Source organism: Octopus bimaculoides, chromosome 20 (assembly GCF_046866305.1).
Source record: "Octopus bimaculoides isolate indiv1 chromosome 20, ASM4686630v1, whole genome shotgun sequence".
Classification (NCBI taxonomy): domain Eukaryota; kingdom Metazoa; phylum Mollusca; class Cephalopoda; order Octopoda; family Octopodidae; genus Octopus; species Octopus bimaculoides.
This window is the reverse complement of record NC_142947.1, coordinates 46,557,836-46,577,835: the sequence shown is the minus strand read 5'-3', so window position 1 is coordinate 46,577,835 and position 20,000 is coordinate 46,557,836. Positions and strand designations below refer to the sequence as shown.

General features: G+C 34.5%; 4 protein-coding genes and 1 pseudogene across 8 annotated transcripts in view; 1 reads left to right on the top strand and 4 right to left on the bottom strand.

The window, feature by feature from the left end:
* The window catches only part of LOC106870291 (monocarboxylate transporter 9), a 21,068-nt gene extending 13,699 nt beyond the window's left edge, over nt 1-7,369 (top strand). For 2 of the 3 annotated variants that reach the window (XM_089338560.1, XM_089338559.1), the window contains exons 8-9: nt 1-114; nt 1,275-1,423. The exon at nt 1-114 is cut by the window's left edge and continues 12 nt beyond it. In XM_089338560.1, the coding sequence (XP_089194686.1) occupies nt 1-114; nt 1,275-1,405 (245 nt within the window). In that variant the 3' untranslated portion in view covers nt 1,406-1,423. Of the gene's footprint in view, nt 115-1,274; nt 1,424-7,252 lie in introns of those variants that run through there. The other variant, XM_089338561.1, reaches the window with a different exon arrangement.
* The window catches only part of LOC106881224 (monocarboxylate transporter 9), a 44,509-nt gene extending 29,860 nt beyond the window's left edge, over nt 1-14,649 (bottom strand). Inside the window, exons 1-8 of one of the 2 annotated variants that reach the window (XM_089338556.1) lie at nt 14,550-14,649; nt 12,109-12,374; nt 11,595-11,738; nt 9,953-10,224; nt 8,934-9,058; nt 7,017-7,185; nt 6,422-6,694; nt 5,444-5,569 (exon numbers count right to left, since the gene is read on the bottom strand). The gene's annotated coding sequence lies outside the window, so the exon portion shown is untranslated. The remainder of the gene's footprint in view (nt 1-5,443; nt 5,570-6,421; nt 6,695-7,016; nt 7,186-8,933; nt 9,059-9,952; nt 10,225-11,594; nt 11,739-12,108; nt 12,375-14,549) is intronic. The other variant, XM_089338555.1, reaches the window with a different exon arrangement.
* LOC149131727 (histone-lysine N-methyltransferase SETMAR pseudogene) lies at nt 2,478-3,657 on the bottom strand (annotated as a pseudogene).
* On the bottom strand, nt 10,028-12,358 carry LOC149131726 (monocarboxylate transporter 9-like). The gene is made up of 3 exons (XM_089337845.1): nt 12,109-12,358; nt 11,595-11,738; nt 10,028-10,224 (listed from the first exon to the last, which is right to left on the bottom strand). The coding sequence occupies exons 1-3, from the start codon at nt 12,356-12,358 to the stop codon at nt 10,028-10,030; spliced, it is 591 nt and encodes a 196-aa protein (XP_089193971.1).
* Nucleotides 14,650-17,939: 3,290 nt separating the features above from the next.
* The window catches only part of LOC106870169 (monocarboxylate transporter 9), a 24,682-nt gene continuing 22,621 nt past the window's right edge, over nt 17,940-20,000 (bottom strand). For both annotated transcript variants that reach the window (XM_089338551.1, XM_089338552.1), the window contains 3 exons: nt 18,935-19,207; nt 18,219-18,344; nt 17,940-18,077 (listed from right to left, as the gene is read on the bottom strand). In XM_089338551.1, the coding sequence (XP_089194677.1) occupies nt 17,956-18,077; nt 18,219-18,344; nt 18,935-19,207 (521 nt within the window). In that variant the 3' untranslated portion in view covers nt 17,940-17,955. The remainder of the gene's footprint in view (nt 18,078-18,218; nt 18,345-18,934; nt 19,208-20,000) is intronic.

Sequence of the window (20,000 nt, the reverse complement as noted above, 5' to 3'; positions counted from 1 at the left end):
CTCTCAGACTGGTCCTCACAACAGACGTAGCTGGTTTAGAAGCGTCCACAAAAGCATTCAGTATTCTAAGTGTGTTCTGTGGAATTGGCTATTTCGCTTCCCCTCCTACGTTTGGTAAGTTCATTAATATTACTAAAATACTATCAAGTAGGGAGTAGACGAGCCGAAGGCATTATTGAGCTGGCAGAATCGTTAGCACGCCGGGCGAAATACTTAGCAGGATTTCGTTTGCTTCACTTTCTGAGTTCAAATTCTACCGAGGTCGATTGTACCTTTTATCCTTTCGTGGTCGATAAATTAAGTACCAGTGAACTTTGGGGTTGATGGAATCGACTAGTACCCTCACCCCACCAAAAGAAAAAAACAAAAATAAATTTCAGGCTTTGTGACTTTAGTAGAAAGAAATTTTGCTGAAGTAGCTAAGGTGGGATGGTAGAATTATTAATTCGTTGGGCAAAATACATGACACTTTTCCTTCCGATTTTACGTTTTTGAGTTCAATTCCCACCAAAGTCAAGTTTGGCTTTCACCCTTTTGGGGTCGATGAAAGAGAATACTGGGGTCGACACAATTGCCTAATCTCCCCCTCCCCCACAAAACAATTACCGGCCTTGCTCCAAAATTTGAAATCAATATTATTAAAACGATCAACAATGCTTTCCTTTACTCAATGTTCGATAGAAAAGTAACAGTTGACTACTTGTGTCTATGATGATGATAGACATAACAAGCATGCTGTTTCCCGAACGCTAGTGTTGAAATCTGTTGAAGTAATGAGAATAATGTTTATTGCCATCTAAACGCGGGTATTCTATAAAAATAGACGACACTGCTATTTGAACCCCAGGAAGACGCCTCCTCAAGCTGCTTATTCAGCATAGTTAATTGTATATTAGCTAATTGCAATTTTAGTAATGAGGAAAACGGTGGACAATTTTGATGTTTTTTGTCGGATAAAATGTATACGAATGATTTGAAAACTGGATTGATTTTTGGCCTCATGGTGTGAGCCATATTCTGCTATAGAAAAAAAAAATTATTAACTTGAGGTTACCTACTTACTCCATCCCCAGTGGGTAGGAGTTATTAGAAATTATTTGTTCTGTTTATATTCTGCAGTTAGTATAGAAGATATTAACAGTTGAATGAAAGAGTAAATGAACTTTTGACAATTAATATCTGAAAGATTTAATGAGGTGGGGGTAACGTCACTCTATGCAAACGAAATATAAAATAATTTTCAATTTAATGAATGAAATCATTTTTAATTTCAGGACTGATTTTTGACGTCACAAAATCATTTGTCATGGTTTTTTATTTAGGTGGAGCATGCGCGTTTACTTCATTAATCTTAATGATTTTAATTTGCTTTCGCGGTGCATGTAAAAAACGTCTGCAGAAATAAACACTGTTCTCTAATTTTTTTCTTTGTTTTTTAAACTGTTAATTTTTCTATTAATCAATAAGATCGATCTTTAAAAGATGAACGATTTAAGGTCTAAACAGGAGATATTTAATTCAATGAGTGAATCACTATAAAGATATAAGAAATGCTAGAATTACTTGTAAAATATCTCTCAATTCAAAATTTATCGTCTCAATAAAGATTTTCAATCTTATGGCAAAATAAGATGTTACGTAAAGTCTTTTATTATATGATAACATATTTTTGTATTTTTACTTTATATATATATATATATATATATATATATATATATATATATATATATATATATATATAATAAAAATTCTTACCTCTTATGTTTTCTTCCAACGTATATATGTATAAAAAATTAGCGCATTTTCAAGGCTTTCATATTATTTTCCTTGTTTGTATGTGTATATGAATGTCATGGATATGGCATTAAGCTACAGTTCGGGAGTTCTGGGGAGCTTTGAGTCACCCTTAATTACCATTATTCACTGGTCTGTTCTGAATCTGGACAGTAATACCTGTCTGGGTCCTATCTACGAATTAAATAGAAGGGTAGAAGAGGAGGCTCGCGTTCTTTTTAACAAAGCCTTAGGGAATGCAGCTCTTCTAGGAGAAGACACTCTAACAGAAACTTACCGCCAAAAGAGTACCAGTCATGTTGCAATTTTTGTTGTTGGAACCTACTGTGGTGACCGAGGGGGTGGCAAAACTGTCGTACAAGTTAGTGTCACTTAAATCTTAGAACGAACAAATGTTTCATTGTTCGTTTCATTTCTTGATCCGTTTTGTACTTTATAAAGTCCCATCGTGATGGATGCAGTCATTTCTGCGGACATGCAAAGATGAAAGAAAACCAGAGCAAAGTTGCTGAATGTAAGACCGTTATCATCGGATAGGATGAGGCAATCGTTATGAATGTATGCATGTATGTATGTATGTATGTATGACTCTTCTATTTGTTAATTATTAGGTCGTCAATTAGGTCGTTAATTATTAGGTCGTCAAGTATGAGATTTGCAGAAAAGAAAAAAGTTTGCTAATGTTTTATGAAAACAAGGAATAGTTTTATTCATCAAAGTATGCTCCCATGTTGTCAATACACTTTTGCCATTTCAGCGGTAGCTTGTCCAGCCCGGGATTGTAAAAGCTGGCTATCTGGAGTCAATAAAATCTTGGAAGGCCTGTTTTACAGCATCGTCGGAATTAAATTTTTTCCAATCAAAAAGTTATTCCAATTCTGGAAGAAGTGGGGGTAAGTGGGGGTATCAATATCAGGTGAGTATGGTGGATGATGGAGAACTTCCAATTCCAACTCCTGGAGTTTCGCCAATGTCATTTTTACGATGTGTGGTCTGGCGTTGTCTTGCAATTAAATAGGAGAGGGTCTGTTGACTAATCTAGGCTGTTTTTTGTAAATTTCTGCATCATTTGCTCCAGTTGGCTGCAGTATACTTCGGCCGTGATTGATGAGCCAAGTTTAATGAAATCATAGTGGATCACACCTGCGCCAGACCACCAAACACACACCATCAGCTTCTTTTGATGAATTTTGCTTTTTGGACTGTCTTTTGGTGACTCGTCTTTGTCCAACCATTGTGCTGAACGTTTACGGTTGTTGTATTGGATCCATTTCTCATCACATGTTACAATTCGATTTAAAAATGATTCATTTTTATGACGAGAAATAATGCAGGCTTCCAAACGTTGATGTTTCTGATTTTCATTGAGTTCATGTGGAACCCAATTATCCAACTTTTTTCACTTTACCGATTTGAACCAGCTGAGTCAATATTATTTGCTTGCTAACACCAAACAACAACGATAATTCACGGGCACTTGGGGATGGATCTGACTCGACTGTGGCTTTCAGTTCGTCATTATCCACCTTTGTTTCTGGTCGACCGCGTTGCTCATTTGTGAGGTCAAAGTTACCAGAACGAAATTTTGCAAACCAATTTGATACTGTCTGCTGTATAATAAAATTAGTATGAAATACTCCATTAATATTCCGAGCTGTTTGTGATGCTGTATTTCCAAGAAAGAACTCATATTTCAAATCTGTACGAATTTCTAACTTATCCATCGCTAAACAAAAATAGCAAAAAACGATTTATAAATACTTTATAAAGCGCAAGATGAGTTAGAATAAAGAAATTGATGTGTCAGCTTTCTAGCAAAAGATAAAGGTTGTTAAAATATAATAATGGCACAAAATGAGCAGCTGTCAAAGTTTATCATATACCTTATAACAAATTTCATACTTGACGACCTAATATTATAAATCTTCCACTGAGGAGGGAGCCGGTTTTCAACACGCGCAAAAATACACACATATAGTATATTATTTATAGTCATTCGACAAGAGCTTCACAACAACTTCATATAAACGAAGTCATATTCAAAAACAAAACACGAACAACAATTTCTAAAATATAATTCATTTGACAGAAAACTTATTACGTAAAACTACTGTCAAAATAAACACTAGTCCAATTAAAGAACAAAAGCCAGCTCCACAGAAGACAATCAGAAACGATCCGGTGACGTCGTAAACCAGTCCTAAAAGGATAAACGAGTTTCACTAAAAACATGGAAAATTTCGCATCATTATAATTTTCGAACATTGATCTATGCTATTGAATGTTTTGCTAACAACTTGCACACGCAGGTGCTACCAGTCGAGAACTCCGCAAACCGGAAGCCAGTAAGTTTATGGGGTCATAAGGAGAGAAAGCACGCCGTTTCGGGGACCACCTCTCGACGGGATCAATGCGCACCGGCCCCACCTCACTGATATGAGGCCCCGCATGCTAGATCAACTGTTTATTAAAAACAAAGCTCAATATTTCTCTAGTCATCGCTCATCGTCTCTTTTTAACCCAATCCAGTGGCTAGCCTTCTCCGCTGTGGTTTGGATATCGGTCATGGTGGCATTTACCTTACGATGAGTTAGGCCTAACGATAACAACAGTCGCTTCACACTGTGTCCAACAAACCCTCGACATGCGACTTCGATTGCTTAGCAGTATTTCGTCTGTCGCCTGTCCTTACGTTCTGAGTTCAAATTCCGCCGAGGTCGAATTTGACTTTCATCGTTTCGGTATCGATAAATTTAGTACCAGTTGCGTACTGTGGTCGATCTAATCGACTGGCCCCTGTATCTCAGTGGTTCAACAAAAGAAGTCCATAGAATAAGTAACAGATTTTAGAATAAGTATTTGCATAGATTTGTTCGACCAAACACATCTAGGTGGTGCCCCAGTATGGCCGCAGTCCAATAGCTGAACCGTGCAACAAATAACAAATAAAGAGACAGTGCTAATTATTTGGATCAATATAATTGCGCTGACAATGTTATCATTTATTTCTGTCTGCTTTCTTTAGCTATGTTATGATTTACCTCGGTAGAGTATCTTGTCAATATAATCTTGCATATCTTATTTGTTTCAGTTAAAAGACCGCGGCCAGTCTACGGCACAGCCTTGAAACGCTTAGTCGGACAAACCGTCCTCAGTATTTATTTTAAAGCTTAGTGAGTATTCTATCGGAGTCTTAGGCTGAACTGCTAGATTAAGAGCACGTACACAAACCAACACCGGTTGTCAAGCCGTCAGGTGTGGGGATAAACACAAAGACACGCAAGTATATATATACGAGTGTGTGTATATATATATATGTGTGCGTGTGTGTTATAGATAAATATATATATATATATATATATATATATATATATACATTCATATATGAATATTACATGAACATTCATATATCAATATACATGTATGTATGTATGTATGTACGTATGTATGTATGTATGTATGTATGTATGTATGTATGTATGTATGTATGTATGCATTCCTGGCCTTGATCCAAAATTTGAAACCATTATTTTGTAAATGAAAAAAAGCAGAGCGATAGGGAAGGAAAAGGCACACAGAAACTGTGTATTAATTTGGTAATTATATTAATTTAGAGGAATATTTTAAAGAATAACTTTGATGTACTTACCAAAAAGTGGAGGGGTAAATAAACCCGCAATTCCACTGGTGACACTTACAAAACTGTATGCCTTTGTTGAATGTTGTATGCCAACGGCTTCAGTGGTTAGCACCAGTCTGAGTGAAACAATAAACCCTGGAGTAAACGAAGAATAGAACCACTGACCATTATATGTCTAAAGCATAAAATTAATGGAATCATAAAAGAGTCTAACAGAATGATGGTTGCGCGCTGGAAGAATCATTGCTGCGCCGGACAAAATGCTTAGCGGTGTTTCGTCTGGTTTTACATTCTGAATTCAGATGCTGCCGAGGTCGCTTCTGCATTTCATCCTCTGAGGGATGAGATAAAATAAGTAGATGCCGAGCACTGGGGTCGATGCTATCGACTTAACGCTTCACCTAAAATTCCTGGTCTTTTGCCAAAATTATATATATATATTATACATACACACATGTAGACATAAAAAATACAAGGAAAAAATTCAGATTCGGCAAACCTCTATCAACACAATTGTGCGGATTTGATTAAGAAAAAAATCGTCCAAAATTAAAACATATGTTAATATATTGAACATAGCTTCGTAAAAAAAATGTCGCCATCTTAATCTGTTTATAAATTCAGTGGTTTTCTGTAGAAGAGATTCCATATATGTGTCCCTAGATGATATAGAGATGTTCTTAGTAGAAATGCCTAAGAATTCTTTTTCCGTTAGTGCAGTCTATAAGATAGAGCAAAAGTATATTTTTCTTACGAAATATATAGATTGCTTAAAAGTGCTTGAGTCAAACCTGAGACGGACAGGTATAGAAATTAAAAAGAAAATATTAAGACTAGGCAAACCACTATCAACACATATGTGTGCAGATTTGATTAATAATTCGTCCAAAATTAAAACATCAATATTTCGAACATAGAATCGTATTTATTATAATTTATTGAAATATTTTCATTAATTTCATGATGTTAATAATATTATAAACTCACCATGTGCTACACTGTAGATACAGACTACAGGAGCGATGTACTGGAAGGTGTAACAGTATGGCATCATTATGGTAGTAATAGCGAATATTAGCAGAGAGAAGATGTATAAGTTGTTGCTTTTAAAATGAAGCAAATCAACAAACACACCAAGGAAGATTTCACCAATGGTTGTGAATAATCCTAGAAGTGACATCAAAATGGCGGACTTCTTTTGGCTCATTCCAAACGACCAAACGCTGAGAGGTGCAATATACAGGATCGTGACTGCACCTACTGTGATAAAATAAAGAAAGAGATAGATAAAAATAGCGAGTATGACATTATTATTATTATTATTATTATTATTATTATTATTATTATTATTATTATTATCATTATTATTATTCTTCAGTAGTATTATTTTTATAACGTGCTTTCACTTCACTACCGAGCGCAGCTCTGTGTGCCTTGGGTATGTGCTGTGGTTTGCTGCGATGCTCTTATGGTTACTGTATAGAAAGTGTTTTGCGTAGGATGTGTGAAAAAAAATTATTATTATTATTATTATTATTATTATTATTATTATTATTATTATTATTATTATTATTATATTTACGCTGAAAGAAAACATAGGACATCATCACTAAGACGAAGTTGATATTTTTTAAAAGTCCAACGCCAATTATATTTGAACAACGTTTCGTAAGCGACCTTCTGTCAACTTCCTGGTTCTTAATAATGGACTCGTCTTTCATGTCATTCCTATCTGACGCTGATGGATTCTCCTAAAATTAATAAATAGAGACAAAAATTCAGCTAAATATTTATCTGTTATCTTTCTACTTATTTCAGACTGCAGCCATGCTGGGACACCACCTTGAAGAATTTTAGACCAACGACTCGACTCTAGTACTAATTTCTTTGTAAAGTCAAGTTCTTATTATATTGAGCAATTTTGTCGAACTGCTAAGTTGCGGGTTCGGTAACACACCAACACCGGTTGTCAAACGGTGGTGGAAGAAAAAGACAGACACACTCATATACGAGTATATATATATATATATATATATATATATATATATATATATATATATATTACTCTTTTACTCTTTTATTTGTTTCAGTCATTTGACTGCGGCCATGCTGGAGCACCGCCTTTAGTCGAGCAAATCGACCCCAGGACTTCTTCTTTGGAAGCCTAGTACTTATTCTATCGGTATCTTTTGCCGAACCGCTAAGTTACGGGAACGTAAACACACCAGCATCGGTTGTCAAGCGATGTTGGGGGGGGACAAACACAGACACACAAACACACACACACACACACACATATATATATATATATATATATATATATATATATATATATATATATATACATATATACGATGGGCTTCTTTCAGTTTCCATCTACCAAATCCCCTCACAAGGCTTTGGTCGGCCCGAGGCTATAGTAGAAGACACTTGCCCAAGGTGCCACGCAGTGGGACTGAACCCGGAACCATGTGGTTGGTAAGCAAGCTACTTACCACACAACCACTCCTGCGCCTATATATATATATATATATATATATATATATATATATATATATATGTATGTATGTATGTATGTATGTATGAATATATAGATGAAATTTATAGAAAAACAAAACTCGAAGACAAGTGTATTAGTTTGAGACTCGGGAAAATGAAAAAGTCTTTGACGTTTCGAGCCTACGCTCTTCAGCAGAAAGGAATGAGAGAAAATAAACAGAGAGAGAACGAAAAACTTGTAGTTTTCAGCAATCCAGCATGGCGAATATTCCTCACTCTTTCGTTGCGTTGTTGCTTTTATTGAACTCATAAAGCAAAATATGCCGAATATGCTTCTTTGTTACTTCCATTATAGCTTTGAAAAAATTACTGTTATAATCGAACTGCACTCTTCAAAACTTGCACTAAGAATAAGTACAAGATAAAATTAATACCAACTTTTATAGGAAGTTGATGCTGATAGTTCATCCCGTCTCCCCCCGACTTTTAGTTCATACAATTGAAAAAACCGTATTATTTATGGGATGACACAATACATAGACGCAAAGGTGGCCGTGTGGGAAGAAGTTTGCTTCTGAACCTCACAGTTCCGGGTTCCATCACAGTGCTTGACACCATGGGCAATTTTCTTCTACGATTACTTCGGTCTGACTAAACTTCAGGAGTGGATGATTTGATAGACAGAAATTGAAAGAAGCCAACCCCGTTGGGCATTGTGTGTGTGTGTGTGTGTGTGTGTGTGTGTGTGTGTGTGTGTGTGTGTGTGTGTGTGTGTGTGTGTATGTGTCTCGACAACCGGAGCTGATTTACTTACGTTACCATGACTTAGCGGTTCGGTATAAGAGACCGACAAATAAGTACGAAGCTTGATAAAAATAAATAAGCAGTTAGGTCGATTATTTGTAGATAAACTATTTCAAGGCCGTGCCCCAGGTTGGCCGCAGTGCGGCGGCTGAAATAAGGATCATATTAAAAAAAAAAGTAAATAATATTGTCTCACCGTAATGTGTCTTTCGTTTGAGCTAACAAATGTCTTATTGACTATTTCGTTTTGTTTAATAATTTCCGTTGAGCCCGATTCTTGGTTTTGTATCACAGAAAATCGGTTCGTTTCGTCTGGTGAGGCTGAAAGCAGAATTTTAAAACACTTTCATACAGTTTGATCCGTTTGTTACTTTGCACATATTATAATTTCTAACTTTAATTCATAATAACACACACATACATAAACATATAAGTATGTATGTATGTATGTATGTATGTATGTATGTATGTATGTATGTGTGTGTATGTGTGTGTGTGTGTGTGCGTGTGTGTAGCCTGGTTTGGGATCTCATCACAGACTGATGAAAACCGCTACTGTTACCACATAAACTAATACCACATGTTCCGTTGTTGAGTGGTGAGCGACTAAACTGGATTCCACACTTGAGTGGTTTGCTACTGTTGTGAGGAAGGTGTTTGGACATGCGGCTGGACTAAAGACAAGACATGTCGAAGAACTGATGACCTCTTTGTGGGATAGCTGCCATCTAGTTGGGGTAGACAATGACAAACCAGCCTAATGTCTCTGCCGGGAAAGCACTACAAGAAATTCAGAACGAAGTAATGTAGCTGCATTCGATGATCATTGTAGCGTCATCAACACGTTGCAAAATTGAACTACAACAAAGAAACTCATAAATCTATGTACATCTGTATCGGTGTTAATAGTAAACCTATTATAACTAAATTATATGCTAAAAAGCGACCAGTCTTTAAGTTCATACAAATAATAATCCCACCAGTCTTCCATAGCTACTGCTATAATAAAAAAGTGAAAGCTTTATATTCAATTCTCTCCAAAACAAAACACGATTGAATTTAATTTAACGAATAATATGACAATATGATAACTATGAGTGAAATGCATTATTTCATAATTCAAAAGTTAATAATAAAAACACTACATACTCATTAACATATATTAATCTTACAAGCTTTAATGTAAAATTACTATATTATTAAAGATAGACTTACCTTTAGATTCTTTCTGCTCAACATTTTTGTAGACATATTGCAGGGGTCGGCAAAGCGATCCAAAAACAACAATATTCAAAAGAGCCCCTGAAATAAGAATAAGGTCCCTCTCGGTCCATAAAACTCTATGAGGTACTCAACTAACATGTTGGCCACTAGTATCCCCATTCCACCACCACAATTCGATATTCCTATTGCCAGAGCACGCTTCTTTTCAAAATAGAATCCTGCAATGATTTGCCCCGTGAAAAATGACATTCCAAGTGACACACCTGAAAAAACAGTAAAATAATTCACACGAATACTTTATGTCACTTAGAGAGGATCAAAACTTCATTTCTCTGAATTATGACATCAAATGCTAAATTATTTATCTCCCGGAAATGTTTCCTAAAATTTATTGTTATAACTGTATCTAGTTGATGAGATTTGAATTCAGCTGGAATTGTGTAAAACTACGCAATCTTCTGCGACACAACACACAGAGATGCCTACCCTCTGCTCTATCAAGTTGGCGAAAGTATTATCGCATACAGGCGTGGGTGTGTGGTAAGAAGCTTGCTTCCCAGCCACATGGTTCTGGGTTCAGTCCCATTGCATGGCACCTGGGGCAAGTGTCTTCTTGTCTTCTACTATAGCCTCGGGCCGACCAAAGCCTTGTGAGTGGATTTGGTAGACGGAAACTGAAAGAAGCCTGTCGTATAAATATATATATATATATATGTGTGTGTGTGTGTGTGTGTGTGTGTGTGTGCGTGCGTGTGATTGACAACCATGTTGGTGTGTTTACGTGACCGTAACTTAGCGGTTCGACATAAGTGACCGATAGAATAAGTAGTAGACTTACAAAGAATAAGTCCTGGGGTCGATTTGTTCGACTAAAGGCGGTGCTCCAGCATGGCCGCAGTCAAAATGACTGAAACAAGTAAACAAATAAGAGAATACTAATTGTCCTCGGCAGCGAATATCGATGTCTTTGAGATCCATCTGAGACGTTTAAGCAAGTGATCGATGCCAATAATCCGTGGAATTCTTCACACATCCAACCTATAGCATCCAATACATCCCAAGAACTTTACCTACAGATGTATACAATAGTGTAGCAATGTGTATGTAAGGGGTGTATGTATATAAGTATGCGGGTTGGGTCCGGTGATGTATGAATAGTGGAACCGAGGCAGAGATGGTTGTTGGTGTAAGAGGTATTGAGGGGAACAAATGGATACGGTGCATGTTGGTTTGGAATGCGGGTTAGAAGAAAATGAGAGGGTGAATTGAGACGAAGAGGCGTGTAAGTCTTGAGAAAAAGATGAATATCTGAAGAAGACAGATGGGGATCCAGTGTTAAGCGATGAATATATATGCATGAGCTGACGAGTTAACCCTCTAAGCTTTATCAAAGATAAAAACGATAGTCAAAACTTACTCAAATTACTATCTTCTATCTTATGAATGTATGAAGAAACGAGCTGCATTTGTAAGAGGTAGTTAGACACGTTAAACAACTATGTAATAAGTTATTCGATACAATATTCGGGTATCACAGAATAATTCTACTGGTATCACGCGCTGAGTAAGGACATTAATGAGCTTTGATATTAAAGAATTTAGTTTACTTTCTCTGAGATTGAACGATTCTTACCGGACATAATACCGTATGTTGCTATCATCATATCGCTGTTGGTAGAAAACGTTCCCAATACGGCTCCTGTGAAGCCAAGGAGGCCTGCTAATATGATCACTGTCCGATGGCTAAAGTAAACCAGCAACACACTGGCAACTGGAGCTGGAAATATAATGTGATAAAGTTTGGTTAAGTGAGTAGGGTACCAACGTCATGGTTTAAAAGGTTTAGGTTCGATCTAGTTATCGATTTTGTATTTTCTATTGGAAATGAAACTGAACTCTCTTTTGTGATTCATTTATCAAAATTCTCAACACAAAGAAGTAGAAAATAAATCAATTGACTACAAAACACTCGCATTTTGAAGAATTGTGGTACCAAAATTAAATCCAACTTAGTATATGGCATACATATATAAACTTAGTTATAAACAGATAATAAAAAATTAACAAGAAAAGATATTCAAACGGAAATTTAATAAAATTTACTTTATTCATAGATCAAAAATTAAAAAAAAAAACATTTCATTTACCTGCAAGCATACTGAGTCCAGTTAATAGAGCTCCGATTAAAGACAGCTTCGATACTGGGTCGTCAAAGATTCTGGTGAGACCAATAAGGAATATTCCAGAAGAACTTGTCAGTCCATTTACTATGAAAGAGCAATAAGCTGCAGCAAAACAAACGACCCACCCCCAGCCTCCATCTGGTACCACTGGTTGTTTCCGGTAACATTCCATATTCTTGACATCTGTTTCGGGTTTTGTTGGTTGGGTGGACATTTTGGGAATAAATTTACTGTAAATATTTAAAATACAAAAATGTAAAAGTTTATAGGTTTCTATATTTGTTTGGTTTTCGGAAAATATAGGAAAGTTAGGATGCCAGCCTCAGCTCAGTACTTATTTCTTCATTTTATAACACAGAAAATACTTCTTCTCCAAGTCTGTGCCCATTGGTCTATCAATATTGAAAGGAATTATTACCACAATACCATGTGATATTCTGAGTAACGTAAGAGTTGTTAAAAATATATATGAAAAAATATACAGGCGCATGCGTAGCCATGTGGCAAGTAGTTTGCCTTCCAATCACAAAATTTCGTGTTCAACCCCACACTGGGGAAATGTCTTCTACTATAGAACCAAGCTGACCAATGTCTTGTGAGTGGAGCTGGTAGATGCAAACTGAAAGAAACATGTATATATATATATATATATATATATATATATATATATATATATATATATATATATATATATTTATATATATTTATATAAAGGGCATTATTATAGAAAAATAATAACGCCACACAGTGGACTTCTCAAAATAACCACATTTAGTACCTATGCGAGGAAAAAACAACCAACAGAAGATGACCAACTTACTTTTAAAATAGACTTAATTGTGTACCGACGATTTCGCGATTACTGGAATGAATCTAGACTTCGTTCATCAGCACAATATTGTCCCAAAAATATATATAAATAAACAGAATTCTCACCTCACCAAAACCGAACAACTACGTATCCGACAGAGTAAAGGGAATGAAGTTTATCCGTATATATCTTCATCAAAGAAGCTGGAAATACTTCCGGGTTGTTTTTTGGGGTACCCATGTGGAGACAGAAATAAAAAATTCAACATTGAATGTATTCCGTGTATATATTTGATAAATAAATTCAAAAAAGGATAAAACTCTTTTACAAGAATTTTATCAAGAAGCCAGTGTGTAAAAAAATTCATTAGGGAAATTTCTATTCCTAAGAATATAATTATTCGTTTATTAAAGGGCATTATTATAGAAAAATAATAACGCATAGGTACTAAATGTGGTTATTTTGAGAAGTCCACTGTGTGGTGTTATTATTTTTCTATAATAATGCCCTTTATATAAATATAAACGAATAATTATATTCTTGGGAATAGAAATTTCCCTAATGAATTTTTTTACACACTGGTTTCTTGATAAAATTTTTGTAAAAGAGTTTTATCCTTTTTTGATATTTATATATATATATATATATATATATATATATATATATATATATATATAAACACACACACACACATATATATATAAATATATATATATATATATATATATATATATATATATATATATATGTGTGTGTGTGTTTATATATATATATATATATATATATATATATATATATATATATATATATATATACATACATATATACATACATACACATTATATATATATATTTGCATACACACACACACATATATAAATATATATATAAAAGAAGAAAAAGAAAATAGAAATTAAGAAGATAATAATTGTTTATTATTAAAAACAAATCAATCATCATCCCTTACAGCTGTGTTCAATTAATATTCAGTGAATTAATTAAATGTTAACTATGCCCTGAGCATAATATCTTCAGAGGGAAAAAATAAACCCTTGGATCTTTTAAATATGTCTTTCTGGATTCATTATAGCTGACGCATTAATTCTTGAGGCTAACATAACCCCTTATCGTGTGTGTAAATATATATATATATATATATATATACATACATACATATATATATATATATATATATATATATATATATATATATATATATATATATATATATATATATATATATATATATATAAGCAACACGGATTTCAAAGGTGATTGCAGTACGCACGTTTCATGCTACTTCAATTTATTTAAGTAATGCGAGCATTACCTTAAATGCAATATGAAGAGCAATCTTCAACTGCACGAAAAATGCAGAAAATTACTGTAGAAAAGACATATTATATTTTTTCACAAGGTATCACGCAGTGGGACTGAACTCAAAGCCACGAGGACGTTTTTGCAAAGCGATATTCTTAACCTCACAGCCTCATTTGCGCTTCTTTATGATATGAAATGCATTAACCTGCAATTATGGATTACCAACTTAAGAAACTAACCGATGAACAGATTAAAAACGTGATCGCCACATTACCTTGTGTGTTAGAAAAATATGATGTTGCCGACTGTGGATATTGAAGAGTATTTCATCATTTGCATCGGTCGTATTTCGTCTAATGACTTTCGGACTAATTCTGTATATGATAATTATGTAGATAATTATTCACATCGAAATTGGTTGTAATTAATTCTACTATAGTAATTGTGTTAAATTGTAGGAATTAATTTATCTACACACATGAACTTAAAGATATGTATATATATATATATATATATATATATATATATATATATATATATATATATATATATATATATATATATATATATATATATATATATATATATATATATATATATATATATTGTGGTTTTGGTGTGTAAGCACCTGATATAGGTCGACCATAAGATTCAGATAAATGGGAAATACTGCCAATATTTTTGTCTTTCTTTTCTCTTCCACACATTGTATATGAGTTTATACTTTTCTCCTATGTATCCAGACTTTACGGTCACTCTGTATTTGACCTAATCTATCTATCTATCTATCTATCTATCTATCTATCTCCTCCTACCTTTGGTAAGTTTATTAATTTTATTATTGAACACATTTCTATAAAGAAGGGAGTAGAAGATCGGATGATGTGTGGCCATAAATAACAGTCGATTTCTCTGTTAGAAAATATTTCCATATATTTCTTTTTTAAGGAAAATTAAATTATAAAAAATGTTTTCACTCTTGCAACCCACTTTTAGTCCAATTCTTTGGAGAGCAAAAACATGTTTGGCATTAATTTGATCAACTTTGTATTTCATTCTTCCGAGATCCAAACAAAATACTTTACCTGAGTCGTTCCAATCCAGGAGTATCAAACAAGTAAGGCTTGGCGATCCGGATTTAAGCATAAACTAAATCCCATGAGCCACATAAGGATAATTAATCCCAAAAGACGCTATTTATAATGTAGGACAAAGTAAATGGATAACAGGGTCGTTGTACATTACGGCAAGTTTAATACCAACAATAAAGGGGAAAATACGAAGTGTTATCAAAACTGGAACCAGTGTTTTGGTTTTCATGTAAAACGCTTAAAATGTTTAGTCGGAGGGTGTATCAGACTAAACATTGTTGCAGTGCCTATGTTTGACAACTTTGACGTAATATACTGATGATAGTAGACATACCAAACCTACTGTAGCAGAGACTAGAAGTAGTGACCATAAAACGTATTTGAGTAGCTAACCTTACATTACTTAAAACTAAACTTATTAAATCGTGGTTGCATAAGGTTGGAGTTGCTTCAAATGAAAATATGATAAAATAATTTAAATCATATTTCATTTAGAGTTGTTGGCAAAGATATAAATGCCTGTTTATTAGATATTTTACAGATAACAGTATAAAATATTTGCTGGGTGCATTGTTAAAGAAATCGTTTCATTAATGATAAAAAAAATGTGGAAACTATTCATGGATTTTAAAACGAAACAGGTCTTCACAAAGGTCTGTCTCATTTTAAAAGATGAAGTGGATTTTGATACTTTTCTTTACAAAAGAAAACAAGCTTTTGATTATATTCGAAATGTTTAATAACGTTGGGTGAAGTCAATCTATATATACGAAATATATAATTACAATTTAATAACAAATGTTATTTTTATATTTCAGGACTGGTTTTCGACACCACAAACTCATTTCTGGCTGTTTACCTTGCTGGTGGAACTTGCGCATTGACTAGTTTAATTTTATTTTTATTAATTGGTTGTCGGGATATATTTCACCAGAAACGTCTGAAGAAATAAACTCTGATTTCTAAAGTGTCTTTACTACTAGTTCATATTTATATTTTGTAAATTAATAACAGAAGAGCGTGGACTATCTGAGAGTGTTTGTCATTGAAGAGATCAAATGAGATCGAAACATCGGTATCTGATGATCTGAACAAGCTCCTGTGATTTTAAAAATATACTTCTCTTCAGGAACTTCCTCGGTGACAAAATATTAAAGCAAGTGCTGTATATATACTTGTTTATGCATTATAAATGTTACACACATATTATTTTAGATGTATACCCCTTGATATAAGCAGATAATGTTTGATGTAAAGTAAGCGGTAATGTGTATTCACTACGCATGATAGAAAGAGCTACGAAATAATCCTAAAAATATTCGCTTCAGTTTTATGATACGTAAATATATTTTAAAGCATCTAATTCGTTTTAGCATTATTTTCATCATAAATATTTCCACGAGAAATAGTCGGGAGATATTAATCTTACTTTAAATCAAAGACTTCTGGGATTTCTTTTATAAATATACGTTTAGAATAATGTTCAGTGTTGATCAGATGCTGTCGATGGTTCTTATGTTTTTCCTGATCTTTCACCCAGTTTACTGAAACGTTGCTTAAATCAAACCTATCGCCTCCTTGTTTAAACTTAAGCGACTGCTTGCGCTCAGAGTTCAAACTCCACCGAGGTCGACTTTGCTTTTCATCCTTTGCAGGATGATAAAATGAGTTCGATTTTAGCAATGGGATCGATAAAATCAGCTTACTTCTCTCTTCAAAATTGCAGGCCTTTGCCAAGCTTAGGATTATTTAGATTTTTCTCCTTGGCTCAGACTGCGGCCATATATTTGTGTGTGTGTGTGTGTGTGTGTGTGTGTGTGTGTGTGTGTGTGTGTGTGTGTGTGTGTGTGTGTGTGTGTGTGTGTGTGTGTGTGTGTGTGTGTATGTGTATACATATGTATGTATGTATTTATCACAACTAAATTTCAGCCGTAGTTTAAACACTGATGCATTCTGCCTTCCCACCATTATTTTTCTTTTATATCATTATACCTCACTGCTTTTCTCACTGTTTACTTTTCCATTATTATTATTATTATTATTATTACCATTATTATTATTATTTGATAAACTGTCTGTTTCCCTGATATATGTTTGTGAAAACGTTCTTCACTTTTTCCTAAATAAATATTTCAAGCGAGAAATAGTTTCTGGAGTTGTACCATAGGCATTTCGGAAAGGGCTTGTCCTACCCGAAACAAAAAGGACAGGCGTGACTGTAAAAAGTTTGCGTGATTGTAAAAAGTTTGCGTCCTTTCCAACCACATTGTTTCGGAAATGATTATATATATCAGAAAACACTTTCCCATGGTGCCACACATTGGAACTGAACCCGTAACCATGTGTTTGGGAATCGAACTTTTTACCACAATACCACGTCATACTTTAGCGACGGCGTTAATAATAAATGGATACTATGGCTAATTTTTTTGAGTCCACTTATCATATTTAGAACTCGCTTTATGTGTGTATCCATGTGTAAACACATATGTGATGCAAAATATATTTATGTGACAAATCCTCTAAAGAAAACAGAATATAAAGAAATATAAATTTTAAACGAAACAGAAACATTTTATGAAATAAAATTTATTTTATACAAAATTTATTACGTAAAGTTATTAACGAAATAACCACTAGTGCAAGAATGCCACAGGCTCCAGATCCATGGAACACAACCAGGAACGATCCGGTGATGTCATAAAACAGCCCTAAAAGGACAAATTAATATAAGTGTAAGGCTTCTCTGTGTGGAAATGGTTTTCGATACAAACATAGAGAAGTACATTGCACCGGTTACTTTCAATATTACATTACATAAACATATTGAAGAATAACTTTGATGAGCTTACCAAAAAGAGGAGGGGAAACTAGTCCTGCGATTCCACTCGTGACACATAGAACACTGTATGCCTTTGTAGAATGTTCTAGACCAACGACTTCAGTGGTTAACACCAGTCTTAGTGATACGGTAAACCCTGGAGTAAATGGAGAACGGTACAGCTTCAGAATGCCACACACAAACACACACATATATATATATATATAGACAAATACACAAACATATTTGTGTGATTTTTTTATAAAAACGACACAGAATGACGAGTCTAGGCGTTCAAGTGCAAGTGCTGCAAAAACCTGCAACAAACCATGTGCAGAGAGTAAAAGACAAATGGATTTGTCAGGCAGGAACTCGCCAAATATGTGGACAGACAAGAACCACGTCTTGCTGCTGCACAACAGCAAAGCTCGGCTGAGAAGGAGATGCATCCCAATACGACTCTTTGCCAAAAACTAGATTCCAATACACAGTGGAAGAAGAGCAAAGAAAAGGATGTCACGAATCTCTTGCTTCGGCAAAATATCAACGATTTGACAAGTCTCAAAATTGCGGCCCTTCTTCGTGTGTTGGTACTCCAGAATCAGTAGTGATTAGCTAACTGCTAGATCGTTCAGAGCAGCACAACAGCGACGGGTTGAGCCAGTCAGGAGATGATGGCGATTATGAATATACGAACATTACAATAAAATTCTAAAATGAATTGTGTTGACAATGTTATAAACTTACCGAGAGCAAGACTGTAGAGACAGACTACAGGAGCGATGTATTGGAAGGTATAGCAGTATGGCAGCAACATAGTAGAAACAGAGGATATTAGCAGAGAGAAGATGTACATGTTCTTGGTACCAAAGTGAAGCAGATCAACAAACACACCAAGTAAGAATTCACCGATTGTTGTGAATAATCCGAGAAGTGACATTAAAATGGCGGACTTCTTTTGAGTCATGCCAAACGACCAAACACAGAGAGGTGGCATATATATTATCGCGGTTATACTTACTGAAATAAAAATGAAAGAAAGTGATAAAAATAGTGAGAAAAAGTGAGATGATACAAAGTTAAAGGGACAAAAAGGATGTCGGAATGGAGATGAGTAAGAAAAGAAACGTGCAGAACAAAATTTGATGTAGCTAAACGTCTACAGTCAATGTATTAGTTCTTATTATTTTTGTTAGTAATGTCAGCTAGTAATTTTATTTGGTTGACGTGAGACATCTGTGAGCGTAGATACACAAAAAAAAATCAAGACAATCTTTTCTACTCTAGGTACGGAGCCGAAATTTTTGGGGAGGGGGCCAGTCGATTAGATTGAACCCAGTACGCAACTGGTACTTAATTTATCGACCCCGGAAAGATGAAAGGCGAAGTCGACCTCGGTGGAATTTGAACGTAGACGGATGAAATACTACTAAGCATTTCGCCCGGCGTGCTAACGTTTCCGCCAGCTTGCAGCCTTAGAAAATCAAGACATTAACACAGAATGACTTTTCTCACAACCAAATATTTCTACAAATGTATCTGAATTTTCTTATATTTGAAATCATAGAAAATAGCTTTGTAGCGTCAGTTTATCATAAATGCAAAATAACACCACAGAGGAATCGATGTAAGCTTGAGCAATATACCGCGATAGTTGAACCACGATAGGTGAACCGTGATATGGTGAGGGATTACTGTATTTTCTCAATGTACTCTTGGATAATTTCTGAAATTATGCTTTAATTAAATATAAGAATTTACAATTATAATACAATTGTCACAATTCGAACGCTAATTACATTTATAATAATTA

Bases quoted from the DNA above. Each gene is read 5' to 3' on its own strand.
- LOC149131726 (XM_089337845.1), bottom strand. From the start codon at position 12,358: ATGTCCACCCAACCAACAAAACCCGAAACAGATGTCAAGAATATGGAA. The intron at 11,739-12,108 runs GTAAATGAAATG...TTATATTTCCAG, and splicing joins TGGACTCAGTATGCTTGCAG to CTCCAGTTGCCAGTGTGTTG. The intron at 10,225-11,594 runs GTAAGAATCGTT...CTGTTTTTTCAG, and splicing joins AACATACGGTATTATGTCCG to GTGTGTCACTTGGAATGTCA.